Source organism: Callithrix jacchus, chromosome 11, assembly GCF_049354715.1.
Source record: "Callithrix jacchus isolate 240 chromosome 11, calJac240_pri, whole genome shotgun sequence".
Taxonomy (NCBI): Eukaryota; Metazoa; Chordata; class Mammalia; order Primates; family Cebidae; genus Callithrix; species Callithrix jacchus.
In genome coordinates this window covers 907501-924390 of record NC_133512.1, presented here as the reverse complement: position 1 = coordinate 924390, position 16890 = coordinate 907501, and the positions used below count along the sequence as shown (strand labels likewise).

The following is a 16890-nucleotide window of genomic DNA, read 5'->3' as shown; positions in this document are numbered from 1 at the left end:
ATTCCAGCAAACAGTAAATGTCTCTTCATGCTGAGAAGTGGGAAATTCAATAATACTTTGGTTGAGTTCCTGCTGAGTAGCGAAAATAGAATGAATATGGAGAGGGACTGTGACTTGAAGAGCAGTGAGTCAGCTGGCCTAGACATTGCAACAATTAGCTTTTAAGGTGAAGCCCTCTCCCCTTTCTACACCATTCTCCAGGATAACAGCACAGTTTTTATGTTTGTTCCTAGAGAATTGGATGCCATAATCCCTTGTTTACCTTAAGAAACAGAATAAGGCGCTCTGAGATCTAATAAACAAACCTATAATAATATAGAAGAATATGTCACAACAGAGCCATTTGCTGCAGCTCTTTACTTCATGTTAGGTTATTGCAATAGGTAGGACTGGCATGGGTACCAAGGAGCTTGTAGCAATAGTATCACTTATATCTGAACACTTTTTACTTCTGCGAGTGAGTCAAGAATTCCAGAGGATGCTACTAGAATTGCGTCTGTTCTGTTCACTGCTATATTAAGAGCACACAATAGGTGCTCTAAGAAGTGGGTGAATAAATATTAATCTGTAGGCTGTGAAAAGTGTACTCAGCTAAGGTTAATCTGAGATGTCTATTACTAAGGTCCCAAGGTGAATTTGGTTTTACTGATTTTCTCTAAGTGTGATTTTATAGAACAACTCTGATAGATGATTCTACAGAAGAAATTTTTACTAGTTTCTTTTTAAAAAGTCATATGACTAGAACTTGATCATCACAGAAAAATTAGTAAGTATAAACAACCAAAGAGAAAAAATAGCCATGTTTATGCTGCTCAGAAATAAGCCCTGCTATGATTTAAATGTATGTCCTTCTGGTTTTCCCATGTACATATGTATGTACTTTATAGCAACAAGATTAGCTAACATATACTGCTTTTTCATTTAACACTATTGCATGAACCTCTAGTTTTGTTAATAGTCATCTGTATCATCTTGCCATAGTATCACAGTAGTATATTCTAAGAATGGACCAGAATTTAGCCAATTCCCTATGATTGTTCATTTAAGTTGTTTCTAATCTTTTGTTTGATGATTGTTCATTTAAGTTGTTTCTAATCTTTTGTTTGATCATAAGCACCATGCATTTCCCTGTTATTGGAAGAGATATACAGAGCTGGTTTTTCACAAGGAAGCCTCAGGCATTGGACAGATGGGTCCCCGACCTTGGCCCTTCTATTGGACCCACACTGTGTGTCCCGCTTCTGCACTGGCTCTTTCAGTGACAGTGGAGGAGCCTCCAGGGAGAGCCAGTCTCCAGGGAGAGCCAATGAGCAAGGGCTCAACTGGCTCTGTTTCCTTGTACTTTTCATCTAGTTATTATATCTCATCTGTTTTTGATGATCATTTGACTTGTTCATGTTTAGTTATCTCACTGACCAAACACTGTCCAGCAGAACCTAGAAGGGGTGTGGGGGATGGCTGGTGTAGAGGGGAGTGGAGGGAGGAAGACTCAATGAGTACTTTACCTTCTGTGTCTAGATCTGCAGATTAGATGCTATCCTTTGTTTTTATTAATTATTATTATTATCTGAAGTTCCTGCTTTATTCAAATGTCCCAGTTGTTATCCAGTGTCATTTTTCTGTCCTAGGATCCCATCCAGGATAATCCATTACTTTCAGTCATCAACCTTTTTAGGCTTTTCTTGGATGTGACAGTTCCTCAGACTTCTCTGATTTTTGGTGACATTGACAGCTTTGAGGAATACCTGTCAGGTATTTTGTAGAATATCTCTCAATTGGGATTTAGTTGATGTTTTTCATTATTAGAATGGGGTTATGTATTTTTGGGAGGAAAACTCCAGATGTAAAGTTCTATTTTCATCACAAAGTATTAATTTTCATCACATGCACTGGTGTCAACCTTGATCTCCTGGATGAAGTTGTATTTATTAGATTACTATAAAATTACTCTTTTGTCTCATTTTTCAAATTTTTATTGTATTTATTTCTTTATTTTTGAGAAGAGGTCTTGCTGTGTCACCAAGGCAGGAGCACAATGGCACCATCTCAGCTCACTGCAACCTCCACCTTCTGATTCCAGTGATTCACTGCCTGAGCCTCCCAAGTAGCTGAGATTACAGGTGTGTGCACCACCATGCCCAGCTAAGTTTTGTATTTTTAGTTGAGATAGGGTTTCACCATGTTGGCCAGGCTGGTCTCGAACTGCCGGCCTCCAGTGACCTGCCTGCCTTGGCCTCCCACAGTGCTAGGATTACAGGCATGAGTCACTGTGCCCGGCCTGTCTCATACTTCAGTCCATACTTTTTGGAAGGATGTCACTACGTCCAATCCATACTACAGGGCTCCTTCTCCTTAAAGGAGACATACATATAAATTAATTGTAATCTTCTGCGTAAGATATTTTTCTAATCTCCCACAATTACTTATTTATTCAATCATTTATTTGTATTAGTATGGACTCATGGATATTTATTTTACACTTTGAGCTGTAATGCAACACGGCCTTATTTATTTTGTTGCTCGGTTTCATTCAATTTTTGTCATTTCATAGATATTTCATTCAGGGTTCCTTTGCCTGTCATTGCATTCGTTTCTTTGTTTTTGAACACTTTAAATTTTGCAGCTCTACACGATGCTTCAAGTGCTTCTTGTATATTTTGTTTCCTGTCTCTAGAATCGGTCATTTCTACAAGGAGCCCTGGTTTATTTTATTCGCAAATGGTTTTAGAAACCAAGATCAGGGCAGAAGATGTGCTTATTTTTGCTGAGGCTTCTAGATTTGTAGTGAATATGTTGCTTCTAGACTCCCTCCCCTTCAGCTGATAGAGCAATAAATTATATGTGTGAGTGCCAACTCATGTACATACACGTCTATACATATTGTTATAGATAATCACCTGTATCTCTATTAAGCTAAATATGAATTCATATTGATATCTCCAAGCCCATTACTACATAGATCATTCTAACCTCCTCCAACAATTCTCAGCATCCACCATCTTTTTACATAATTGTTGAATTCCAGTATACATGTGGAGTGGTAATAGAATTGATAACAAATAGCCCCATGGTAAACAATTTTATCAACTAGAATAAAGTGCCCGTGTACAGCTTCATTGGCCTCTAGTCTTGCAGATTCTATTCATACACAAAGCTACTTTGATGAGCATCTTGTCCCCCACTCTTCAGGGAGGTTGCTTCCTACATTTGAAATTTATTTACCTTGTCTTGTTACAGTTTGCATTTCATTCTAGGATTCCTCCGACCCCCTAAATGGTTTTTAATTTGCATACATTAGGGATTACTCTATGTCCTATAATGTTCTATTGGTTTTGGCAAATGTGTAATGTCACACATGCACCACTACAGTACTGTATAGAAGAACTTCACTGCTCTAGAAATCCCCTGTGCTTCACACTCCCTCCTCTTTCCAAACCCCTGACAATCACTGATCTTTTTATCATCTCTATAGTTATGTCCTTTGAAGAATGTCATAGAAGTGGAATTGTATGCTATGTAGCCTTTACGGAATGACCTCTTTCACTTAGCAATATGTATTTAAGATTCATTCATGTCTTTGCATAGCTTAATAGTTAATTTGCTTTTTATCGCAATAAATAATATTCCATTGTGTAAATGTATCATAATTTGTTTATCCACCTAAATATTGAAGGACATCTTGGTTGCATCCAGCTTTTGTCACTTATGAATAAAGCTTCAACAATTCATGTGTGGGTTTTTATGTGGACATACATTTTCCATCAATTGGGTAAATACCTAGGAGGCACAATTGCTGCATTGTGTGGTAAGACTATATCTAGCTTCATAAGAAACTGTCAAACTGTCTTACAAAGTGGCTGTACCATTTTGCATCCCAATCAGCAAGAATGAGGTTTCCTATTACTCTGCATCTGTGCTAGCGATTGTCATTGTCAACTTTTTTAGACTTTAGCAGTGTATATGTGTGTAGTAGCATACAGCTGTTTAAATTTGAAATTCTCTAATGACACAAGTTGTTCAGCATCTTTTCCTATGCTCATTTGACATATGTATCTCTCTTGGTGAGAAGTGTGTTCAGATCTTTGCCCGTTTTAAAATTGGGTTTTTTGGGGTTTTTTTTTTGTTGTTGAGCTTTAAGAATTCTTTTTATATTTTGAATACAAGATCTTTATAAGAGTTTTATAAATATTTTCTTAATGATGCACTTTTAATTAGCTCTTGGGGATTGAGTGCCATTTTCCTACACTACAAGCTTACATACAGTGCTAAATGCTGTGTTAATGTTGTATCTGTGTTTACCTTCTTTGCTCTGCTGTTCCCAGAAATGACCCCAGTGGTTCCTCTCACTCTCTTGTCCCCATCCATTCATCGTCAAAGGACCTTTACATACTGCAGTCATCACTGTGCATCTCTAGAAATTTCTTCCCTTTATTTATTTTGAGTGAATGACCAAGATGATAATGTGCTTATTCACCTATCTGCCATAAGGTTTCCAGGGAGAATCCAACCCGGCTTGTTTCCTGGTTTTGGAGGAAACACACAGGTCTAGAGGAAGTTGCTCACAATATTTAGGTTGTGCCATGTCATGGGTGAGGCTAACAGTTGTCTGTCTTCCTTTCCATGGCCTCCAGTCATCAAGCCTCCTTTGCGTCATTTTAAACACCCTGCTTATGCATCTAGCTCCTATGCACCTTCAGTCTCAAAGAAAACTGATGAGCATCCTGCGAGGTACAAGATGCTGGATCAGAGGATGAAAATGAAAAAGATTCAGAACATCTCACATAACTGGAACAGAAAATAGGCCAAGGGGGAGAAGAGAGGGGCATGAAGGATGGTCTACCTATCTGCTTCTCAACACCCACTGGCCACAGCAGGACATACCTCAAAGCCACTAGGATGCTGTTGGGGTAAGGACTATCCTGGTTGACTCCACCAAGGTAAAACTAAAGTTGTACGTGATTCTCCTCTTTGTAGTTCTTGGATAGACTAATCAATTGCTGGATGTGGGATCAGCCCAGACTCCAGCAACAAACTACCAAGAGGGGTGTTTTTATGTATAGGCCTCTAAAAGTCTAAACTGGACCAAAATTAAAATGAAACAAACTTTAAAAAAATATAAAATTTCTCTCGTTACCACTTTTGCATCTCTAAAAGTTGACTTGCCCCCAAAAGATTATTGGTTTAATAATCATCATATTTAAGACATGCACTGCTAAAAACAAATTTTCCAATTTTAAATACACCTATTTAAAATGTAAATACATTTATTTAAAATTCAAGTAAATATGTAACTTTCAAAGTAAATGTATTCAAAACAGAAGTTGTGCTTCTGAATGTAAAAATATTGAAAGGAAGAGAAGAACTGATGAACTGATGTATTTGTGGACATTTCGGAATTCCCACTTAACAAAGCAAATCCAAGTTAAAAAAAAAAACAAGACTCTTGGTTTCTAAACATGTGCCTCATGCCCAATAGCCTCACGTACCTTTAAGGATTTGAAGGTTTGCAGGAGATGCATTTGGCTTCATTTCCTCTAATATTTTACTTCTACCCAGAGATGATACTAAAAATCATGCCTAAAAGACTGCAGGTTTGAGAGTCAATGCAAAAGATGTCAGTTTGATTTTTGTGGTCCTAGGCCAGGAGGGTATAAAAATCTGAGCCTAGTTTAAATTCTTTATTTTTGGATTTTTCTGGACTGGAAATAAATAATTTAAACTAGGCTAGAGATGCCTCTAAGCTACATTTCAGATACTCTTCCCAGCAGGCTACATATCCAAAGCCCTTGGGATCCCAATTGCTCTCACAGTTGTTGGTGGAATCCATTGCTTTATAACTCACCTCTCCTCACGGTGGCATTTTCAGCCCTTCTGTGTCTCTCCCTAGAATTTTCACTTTGGGACCAGCACAGACGTAGCAAGGAAAGGATCAAGATTAGAGATAGCTTTCAATCTCTCCAGAAATAGCTGGTGCGGCGAGAAATCTAGGTTTGTTTTCAGGCCAGTCTGATCTTCATCCTGTTCTTTCTGTAACTAGTTGGGGGTCCTTGGTCTCAAGGCATAATTTTTTGATGCCCCCATCTGCTTAACTAGAAACTAGGATTCATTATACCCACTCTGCACTTTGCATTGAAGATAATGTATTAATGATAATGAATAATTATCATTAATGATAATGAATTAATGATAATGTAGGTTTTGGTCACTGTTGCTGAGCCTGGCCAGTAATAGGTACACAACAGAAGTAGCCAAGAGCGTTTCACAATCAGGATGAACTCTCCAGGACAGCCCCACAAAGAAGGAGCTGTTTGCTCCTGATGGCCTCAGTCTCTGAGGCTTGATTGTAAAGAGTTTGGTGTCTTCCCGTCTCTCATTCCTCACAGATCATTTCCAATTAACTGCAGTTATTCAAGTTGAGCAGGTTGTAGAATTTAGTACCCATCATGCTCTTGAGCAGTTTATTTATAATGTGCTTTATGGTGACACTTCAGAGAAATTTAACTGCTATACAAAAAGAAAAATCACGGTGACTTTTTGTTAAGGAGGCAATTGCAATCTTAGCTCCCTGCCTGGTGTCTGGGTTAGAAGACCTTTATGCAGGCTGGTAGTGTCTGTTCCATCTGGATTAGGTTAACTCCGTAGGTAATTCTTATGTGTATACACAGATATTTTAGTGCTTGCTGTACACTCATTTGGCTACACAATGAGGAGGCCCATGGGAGTAGCAGCCTCCTCAAATAACGTTCCCCATCTATCTATCAACAGCTTCCACCTTAGGTATTGAGAATTCAGTGAGGCTGTGTTTTCTTAGCTGTGCTTCTTGGTGTTGGAAGCCACGTTCCTAGGGAAGAAATCTTGTTCTGTATTATTTTCTCCTAAGATGTGATGTTTTTCATCCTTTGCTAATATTTTAATTGAGCCAGTGTACAGATGTTGAGATTTTGCGCTGCTTATAAAATGCCTACCATGTTTTTTGCATGATGGATTGTTTAGAAATGCAGATTATATTCTTATAGTAAATAAAAAGATGCTTTTAACAGTCTTTCTTGTACGTGAGCCATTATCTTCTCTGAAATTCTGTTAGCTAAGTTTGGCACTGTTCAGCCCTGAATATCTTGTCAAGGTGAATAGTATAACTTACTCATTTCATGTGTTTCCTGATTCTGTAGGTGATAGTTCATTTTTTAACCTTTTCCTCCCTATGCACCCAGTCAACAAATTTGTTAATATAAATAACCCATAATAGGACTTAGTAGGTGAACACCTGTATTATCAACTCAGTTTATATCATTCCAGGCTAAGCTGTCTTGCTAGTGGTTAAGAATTGGTACTTCGGAGTTTAGAAAAACGTATAATTAAATCCTGACACTGCCTTTTCTTTGCTCTGGGAGCTTTACTAAATTACATAATATCTCTCAACTTCAGTTTCTTCAGCTGTAAATTGAGCCTAATAATAATACCTCACACATTATAGCACAGGGCTGGCCTTATATCAAGGGCCAAATAAATATTAGCTATTCTTTCTTGGAGAGAGCGGAGTGTAGTAAAGAGATGTTAGGCCCTGATTTCAAGAGCAATGTCCCATGACATCAGGTAGAGAATCTCCAACTTCAGTAAAAAGGAGGTAATTTAACCTTGTATTACCCATTTGGCTATTCCTACATGCACCAGTTTCTGACATCCCCACCTCCAACAATTTCTCCACCTGAATCCCCATGTCCTTGGCCTTCTTGGGCCTCTGTCTCTTGACCTCATGACTGACTAGGACTCTCCCACCACCTCCCTGTGACTCACTTCCTGTAACCACTGCCCTTCACGCTGCTCCTATTCATGCTATCTCCCTCTCCACACACAAGTGCTTTATTCTTCCAAATTTCCACCAACACAAGTCAATGGCAGAGAGCAGAGTTTTCCTGAAGGTTTAGGATGATAGCACAGCAGAATTAGCTCTTTAAAAATTGGACCCAGTATGAGCCAGTCTCCCTTTGTGGAGGATTTCTCACAGGCTGTGGCTTCCTGAGGCACAGATTTGCCTCCATCTTCTTGCTCTTCTCCTTCTTCTTTTTTTTTTTACCTAAACTCTTTTTACTTCACACAGCTATGCAAGTTGTGAGGCCAAGGATATGACTGCAAACAAGTAAGGTTTAATTTACATGAATAGCTGGGCGTGTTGCTCACACCTGTAATCCCAGCACTTTGGGAGGTGGAAGCGGATGAATTACCTGAGGCACCAAGACCTTTCTCCTCTGTTGCATTAAAATTCCTGCAAATGTGCAGTGTGGTCCACCTCTCACCCCCTATGCCTCACGTTCTCAAGGCATATGAGCTCAACACATGTTTTCAACACCTCATATTTTCAAGGCATGTGAGCTCACCCTTGACAAACGATGGGCATTGACTTTGGGCCCCACTCCTATAAACACAAAAATCCCACAGCAGATTCAAAATGGTGGTTTTTCCCTGAAACAAAATCCAATCCTATGGAAAGACCAATCCATATAAGAAAAGAACCCTATAAATATGTCTTTCCCTCTTCCACCACCACCACTCCTGCTCACCCCACTTGATCCTGCCCAGGAGTTCTGCTCATTTATTTTTTTCCCATTCAGTTATGGTACCAACCCCACAAGGGTACGGCAGTGACTTTCATTTATAGGTGCTTAGAGAATGCAACTTCTCTTGTCTTCCTACCTCTTTCTACTGCAAGCCAGTTAAGCCTTATCGTGAGCACATCCACTAAGCTTTTGAAATAGAACAGACACTCCAGCATCCCACTGTTCGGATTTGTAGTCCCTGCAGAATAGAAGGAGAGGGTAGAGATGGTTGATAGCCACTATTTTTAAGAGATTTTCATTCCATTCTCTGTTCCTTAGATGAAAGGCCACCTATACATCTGCAAACTTTCAGTGTTTTCCCATTGGCTGCAGCTTCACCTGACCAATTATATTCTCTTTGATCCATTTTCAATTAAAAAAAACTCTATTGGAACAACATGCTGATTTACTGAGAGTTTGTCAAATTAGATTGGAAATGAGGATGCCTTGGGTCTGAGGATGGCAGTGGGTGAAGGCTTCGTGACTTGGTTTCCAGGTGTGGCCCTTCTGTAGCCTGAAGTGCCCTCAGCAAGGCTAGTTGAGGCAAGAGAAGGCCTCGCATCACAGATGGTGAAAGTGGGCCTTTGCTGGTAGCTTTATTTTTTAGACTGATCTAGGAGACTTATGAGTATTCATTACACTTTTGTTACATTCACAAAACATGAGAAGCTGCTTTTGGGGAATAGTAAGTGACAATAACTATGGAATACTGTCCTCATCTGCATATGTTAAATTCACATGTTCATATTTTAACTCCACCTTTAAAGCATAATGTTCAACTTTGGTTCTCTGTGAAGTCCAATGGCATACTTTGTCTTAACACCTGAATAAGAGATTCAGCTGAGCCAAGCCTATGGAACCACCTCGTCTGGATGTCCGTCATTATGGAGACAATTCATTTGTGGTCATTGCCCTTTTAGCAGCATCCCTTCTGACTCACAAGGTAAAGGAAGATTCCAAACTTTTGGAAGACACAAAAGTAAAAGGGTACTAAATAAATATAAGGAGAGAAAAATGCAGTGAACCTGCCTTTGCAAAGTTATGCCAGGAAGAGAAATCTGGCATCGTTGACTCTGTCTTGCTTCTGATCTCCAAGCTGTCCTTGGTCGTTCCTGGGTGTAGGCTAAGCTCACTTTGGGAGGAATTTAGTTCATAGTTTAACTTGAAATTGAGGATGCTAACAGTCCCTCCCTGAAATTAACCCCTTCCTTGCTCAGTGACTGAAAACTGCCTTTGTAAAACTGATGAAAGGCCAAAGACCAGGATTATGGGAGGGGCATGAATTCAGCTAAAATGTAGGCACAGTTTCTGTAATCCCCTACTGCTCAGGAGTCATATGGCTAGAGGGCACAAGATTTGTGACTTCCCCAAGTGCTCCTCTAGATAACATCACTATGGTAGAACCCAAGACTGCTTTTTTTTTTGGAGATGTTTTTCAGACTGACCTCACCTGGATTTGTGACTCCTGACTCAACTGATCTTGTGGCCACACCCAGGGGCAGACTCAGTGCATGAGGACCATTTTCCAAACTCTTATGATCTCATCCCTAACCAATCAGCAGCACCTATTCCTTAGCCCCTGCCCACCAACTGGCCCCTAAAATCTCCTGACCTCAGACCCCTGGAGCCTTCAGGGAGATTGATTTAAGTGATAACTCCAGTTCTCCTGTGTAGCCAGCCTTGCATCAGTTAAACTCTTTCTCTACTGCACTGCTGAGATCTTAGTGGATTTACTTATTTATTTATTTTCTGTGCTGCAGGCAGGAAGAACTCATTGGGCAATTACAATCATAGGGGCTGAAAATTTTAAATGATAGAACACCGCTCTAGCATAATCAGTTTCAAAATCCAGGTAATAGTTTTTGAGAATCCACCAGGTTCCAGGCACTTTAATATATGCTAATGTTTTTTTAACTCTGTGGTAAACCTGTGTGGGAAGACTTACTGTCCCTATTGCTGATCAGTCAATGGGTTAAATATTTCAGAAAGTTGAGGTCATTTGATTGTACTGCCATATATTTTCTCCATACATCATGTTGTTCCCAAAGACTTTTCCGGTACACCCCTTTATTAAGCCTGCTCATCATCATCATGGGTCTATCATAGCCAACCATGCTCCTGTCATCCAACATAGAATTCAGGACCAACAGCAATGGCGTGATTCTTCTTGACACACAGGATTGTTAGCCTCCCTCTCCCTCTTAGGCCAGGATTGATTGTGTCCCCTACTGAACCCGTGTCGTGAAGCATTTCTAGGAGAAGGCCTACTTACCTTTCTAGGAGAAGGGCTGAGATAACCACCCACGCATCTGGACCTCTGGCCTCCTTGCACCATTGCTCATTGAATTAATCTCCCCATCTCTCATCAGTTAATCCAAATGGTTGGCTCTTTCTCCAACTTGTGGCCTTTGTTTCCTGTCCTATCAATTAAGACATGTCGAAAGCATAGTCCATGTGGGAAAAAATATTCCCTAATTGTTGTGTTTCCCACTTCTGTAGATGTTTGACTCTATATCATTATCTTATTCTTCCCTGAAGTCTGACATAGGAAGCTGTATTGTCATGTTTAAACTTGTTTCCACCATTCAATCATATTTCTACTGCCAAAATATATTTGATTGTTATAGAAAGTCAGCAATGGAGTCCAACCATTTTGGATAGATATCCAAACTGACAGAGCACAGTGATGTTTCCATAAGTCCATTCCTCTTCAACTTTCTGAATCTATCAATTTGTCCTTATGACTCTCAGTCCTGTACCTGCACTCCCAATGACCTGCTGGACTTCTTCATCTGAGTGTCTTGGAGTGCTGTGTCACCTCCATATCATTCTGCAGCCCTCATACTGTCTTCTCTCTGATGTCTATATTTCTGTTATTGCTACCACCATTTTCCTAGTTACTCATTCTTAAAGTCTTTATCTTTTATATTCCTCCAAATCCATCTTCACATTTGTCACCGATACTTCTCCAGGATTCTGCTTCTACCTCTACGTTCCCTCCTGGGGAATTACAGCCCTCCATTGCCAGACAGATATCCCCTCTCATGTCAGACTTCCCCCTGGAGCCAGAAAACCCAATTCCAGTGACCAGTGGCAGAGACTTTCTCAAGAGAAATATGAAGAACAAGTTTGCCAACATGTGCACTGTCCCCTGTTGGAGAAGTTTGTTCATTCCTGTCTCATCCAGAGGGCGTCTCCCAGAGGGCTCCTCTCAGTAACTGAGAAGATTCAGTACCTGCCAATGAGCAGTGAGGATTTTACAGAGAGATCTGGGAGCTTCTGATTCCTTCCACAAAGTTCTCTCTTTTGCTCGACTCTCTCTCCATACTCAGCATAAAGAGATCAAATGAGTGCAAAGCATTTGAATCCAAGCATTCTAAGCCAAAAAGACAACAAATATCACCAAACAATCCTGTTCAATAAATAAACACATGAGTAATATACTAATTTTCAAAGGACAAAGTTTCTCATGAAGCGATATCTATTACTTACAGCTGTTTTGCACCACGCATCTTCACATGGAACTGCTTGCTGACCGAGCCAGGTCTATTCTTGCTTTTGTTCACATGGCCTCATGGTCATGAAATTTCTTCTACTTGCCATTTGCCTTTGGAAATCTTAGTTGTTCTCATAGGCCCCACATAAACTTTCACCTTCTCTGGGACTTCGTCCCTGATCTCGCCAACAAAAGTGGCCTTTTGCTGGGATTAATCCTTATAATGCTCTTTTTTACTTATCTGAGACACTTAAGTCATTCTACCACAAATTACATAGATCTTAGTGCTTTCCTACTGTATTATCATTTCCTGAAGAGCAATGACCATCCCATTTTTTTCCATATTGTATCCTCCATAGTGATCAACATAGTGCTTTATATAAAACAGATCCTTGAAAATGTAACAAGAAGATGTGGTACCAAATGGAAATAAGATAGGGATAGAAATACATATATTCAGGGAAAACATTACATTACCACTTCTCGTCTCCCACTTACAACCAACCATCATTAACTTTTCTCACCAGGCTCAGAAATAGTGTCAGAAACTTTCTTGACACCAAGCTCCAGGAAATTGGTTCCAATCCACGGGAGGTTTCATTTGTTAAAATCAATTAGCATCCATGGATGAAGAGAGAGCATAGTTTTGCCTTTGTCTTAATGCTCTGTTGTGTTGATTAAATATCTTTTTATGTGCCAAAATTTCACTTCATCCAGTAAATAAATTAAAGACAGGATTGAAATGTCATATTTTTCCAAAAACAACTAGTTTGCTCTTTGTATATCTCTGCTGTATTTTAAAGACTCAAAATTCTTGGCAAAGAGAGGAATACAGCTCCAGTCTTTAGAATCTTACCTTTAAAAGTAGATCGTTTGTCTTCTTTTCCTCAAACATTGTACCACTGAAAGTACCATAGTTTCCCAAATTTTGGAAACAAATATTAGAGTGTGATCTCATCACTTACGAAGCTAGGCTAAAAATGCCTTGGGTGATGTCGTGTTAGACAGCACGGCTGTATTTTCTAAGAAAAGCCTCCCATCTGAAAAGAATTCGAATGTTAATAAGCCACTTACAATGGTGACACTGAAAAGGCATCGTGCCTTGATCATTTCCAGGAATGCGGTTGAAGCCGTGATGATTACGTGGCTCAGAGGCGTTGGTAGGCACACAGACACTTCACTGGTTTATTTAATGTGACAGATCGCGCCTGACTCGCTCACAGTCACTTCTTAGGCTGCACTGCCACCTGGTGTCCTTTAGAGGCATGAGTTTCAGGGAATCCTTCATTGGCGTTTTTAGCTGGATGAATCTTGAGTCTTAGATTTCAAAAGGGCAAGCAGGTGGTGAAGAGTATCATTTTCATTGAGTACATTTCCAAATAGGTTTTTTTCCTTCATCAGACACAGGGATTAGTTCCTTGAAGAGTCATATTGTTTAAGTGTGTGTGTGTGCGTGTGTGCGCACATGCGTGTACATAAACCTTAATATGTGAAGATAATAGGGCTGGGGAAATAGTGTGAGAGGAACTATAGAAATCATAGTAAATATGATAAAGACAGAACTCTAAAAGACACTAACCATGATATTTTATATATGGAAATAATAATGACTACAGCACCACTAATTTCCACTTATTATTCTTAGTATTTTAATGCTGACCCAAGTTGCATTTCTAAGGCTGTTCCCCTGCCTGTCTCTTTTAGAGAAACAGTAAATGCTAAATACTCAACTTCCCAGTTGACCTACATCTTGGGGCAGCCTCTTCCAGTTCTCGCTTTCCTGCCTGGAGTGCCCACTTGAGCCTGCAGATACAGCAACCCATGAGTTCATGATGAGCATGGAAATGAAATCTGACATGCTCTGTGTAGCAGAGCAGAATGGCTGAATGTGCCTGGGCTCCGATTACATTGCTGAACTGCTGAGCCAGCCCTGGCTGACTCCTTGGGACTCACTACTGTGTGTGAATAATAAACCCCTATTTCTTTAAGTTGCTGTTGATTAGTATCGTTGTTGTTTCTCCAGAAGCCGGTTTCTAATTAAGTAGAAGATCCTGCTTCCCTGAAGTCTGAATGAGATGCTCACACATTGGTTTTATTTTACTTTTTTGCAGAACAGAACTGGAGTGTGTGTTTGTGTGTGCAGAAAGAGCAAGAAGCAAAGAACACACACTTATGATCAGAAGAAGGCCCATTTTATGGTTACCGAGTGAAAAATCGGGAGATGGGCATGAGATGAGCCTCTCAGGACAAGCAAAGACTACATTATGTTAGGAATTATACTTGATAGTAAATGTAATGAAAAGAGTTTTTACAAAAAATTAGCAGGATCCTGGCAGGATAGTCATATTTCACAAAGATTGCTGTGTCAGCCACATGGAGATGGGTTGGAAGAAGGAGGAAAAATTAAGAAGCCAACCAAAAAACCCATAGAGATAGGGAGGAATTGAGGCCAGACTATGGGGTGGCACTGGAAATAGAGAGATAGTAGATTTGATATGAACTTGGAAAGTAGAATCAACAAAATTTGGGTTGAAGAGAACTTGGGCACCAGTGAGGGTAAATGTAGGCACTAGTTACTGAGAGATCATTGGGGCAGGCTGGGGCAAGTGAAGACAGACCACACTGGGGACAGAATAGAAAATGGTTTTGCATTTGCGGAGTTTGTAAGACACACAATGAGCAGTTTGATTTGCTGGTTACGTGCTCAGGAGATGGGCTGAAAGAGAGCTAGAAACTTCAAGAGGCCTACACTACACAATTTTCAAATGTTCCTGGTCTACCTGTTCTTTTCCCCCAACTATATTTATCATAACTTTTGGTGGTTTAGGTGGGTTCTGTAAATTTAACTTTTGAGAATGTAGAATGAAAAGATCTTAGAGGATAACTTACATCAGTGTAGCGTTCCAGTGAAGGAAGCTTGGGAGGTGCTGCTTTAGAAAAGAATTTTAGAGATAGGATCTCCTTATGCTGCCCAGGGTAGCCTTGAACACCTGGGCTCAAGGGCTCCTCCTGCCTCAGCTTCTTAAGCAGCTGGGACTTCATGTGTGCACCACCACACCTGGCTTGTGCTGCTTGAATTGAGTTAAAATATAGTCCCGATGTTGTACTTCATAAGAAAGTTGTAGTTATTGAAAGAAACAGAAATGTATAGTCTAGATAGCCATCAGCAAATGGCTTCTCAGTTTATGTTACAAACTGGTTGGTGCTGGCAGAGTACAGGACTTGGGGTCTTCACGAGCGGGTGCAAGTCCTATAAGATGTTTGTTCTTTATTGTTTTCTTACTGGAATGTGCAGGATGTGTGCTGTCATTGTCCACAAAATATACCAGTCTCATTCCTTTCTTCATGCCTTTATTCCTGGTCTAGAATATCACTGATTCATTTCTTTATTCAATAATACTTGTTAAATTCCTTTCCTGTTTTAGGTTCTAAGAATGCAGCAGTGACTAAAAGACAGTCTTAGGTCTCCAGGAACTCTCATCCAGTGGGCAGGTACCTTTAGGAGCAAATAGCCACCAAACAATGTGAATAGGGCTGTGCCTGAGCTGTGAAAACGGGAGTTGTTAACTCTGGGGATGATGCAGGAAGAGAAATGGGGCACACAGACCCGGCCTCTGCCTCCCTGCCCAGTATCTTCTGTAGCCATTTCCCCATACCTTATGCCTTTCATGCCAGTCATACCAAAGCTTGTCTTCATCCCTAGGTAAGCTCATTTATTCTTGGCCTCTATGATGAGCCACATTCAGGAGAATATATCTATAACTGCCTAAAAGGAATACAAACCTTTCTGGCTACAGGCAGGTAAAATATACCCTCCCAAAGTGCTGGGCATGGTGGCTCATGTTTGTAATCCCATCAGTTTGGGAGGATGAGGCAGGTGGGTCACCTGAGGTAGGGAGTTCGAGACCAGCCTGGGCAACATGGAGAAAACCCATCTCTACTAAAAAAAAAAAACAAAAATTAGCCAGGCATGGTGGCAGGCACCTATAATCCCAGCTATTCAGGTGGCTGACGCAGGAGAATCGCTTAAACTTCGGAGACAGAGTTCGCAGTGAGCCGAGATCACACCATTGCAGTTTAGCCTGAGTGACAGAGTGAGACTCCAGTCTCAAAAAATGATTAATTAATTAATAAAAAATTTTAAAATTAAAAAAATAGAAGAGCACACAGGATGCCAGAACTTGTTGTAGCCACCTTGGAAAATATAATCAGCCACAGAGGGCAAGTAGAAAGAATGTTTGAGTTTGAGATTTCAGAAATCTAGTTGTCCAAAAGATCACAAGAACTGTTCCTGTGGCAGCCTAAGGGGAGTGGAAGTGAAAGCAAATGTCTTCAGAGCTGAGGAAGATGTGGGATGATGAGTCAGGTGATCTGCATGCTCATCCACGTGGACGCTGACATCCACAGGAAAGCAGAGGGAATTCAGAGAGCAGAAGGCAAAACACAATGTCATTCATTATTTTTTTTTTTAGGGTTAGGGTTAGGGTTTAGGGTTTAGGGTTTTAGGTTAGGGTCAGCCTGGGGGCTGCTACAGTCCTTCTGGCAGGGGCTGTGGGCACAGCCCCCTAGCCAGGGGGTCCCTAAGCAGCCAGGGTGGGCCTGGGGTCGGCTACAGGCCCTCTGGCGGGGGCTGTGGGCTATCGTGCTGTGCATATGTACATAGTTTGCTCCTATTTCTACATGTGTACATTATTTACATAGTGGGCACAGATTTGTACACGTGTACATATGGTGTTATGATAAATATATATGTACATATGTGCACAATACATATGTACCTAATGTGCATATGTGTACAAT

The 16890-nt window shown here is 40.4% G+C and overlaps 1 protein-coding gene across 9 annotated transcripts in view; it reads left to right on the top strand.

Annotated features, from left to right (window-relative positions):
• The window catches only part of PDE1C (phosphodiesterase 1C), a 689353-nt gene that overhangs the window by 653492 nt on the left and 18971 nt on the right, over positions 1-16890 (top strand). For 3 of the 9 annotated variants that reach the window (XM_078342146.1, XM_035253114.3, XM_035253116.3), the window contains one exon: positions 4632-7042. The exons of the other annotated variants lie outside the window; for them this stretch is intronic. In XM_078342146.1, the coding sequence (XP_078198272.1) occupies positions 4632-4801 (170 nt within the window). In that variant the 3' untranslated portion in view covers positions 4802-7042. Of the gene's footprint in view, positions 1-4631; positions 7043-16890 lie in introns of those variants that run through there. 9 annotated transcript variants of the gene reach the window in all.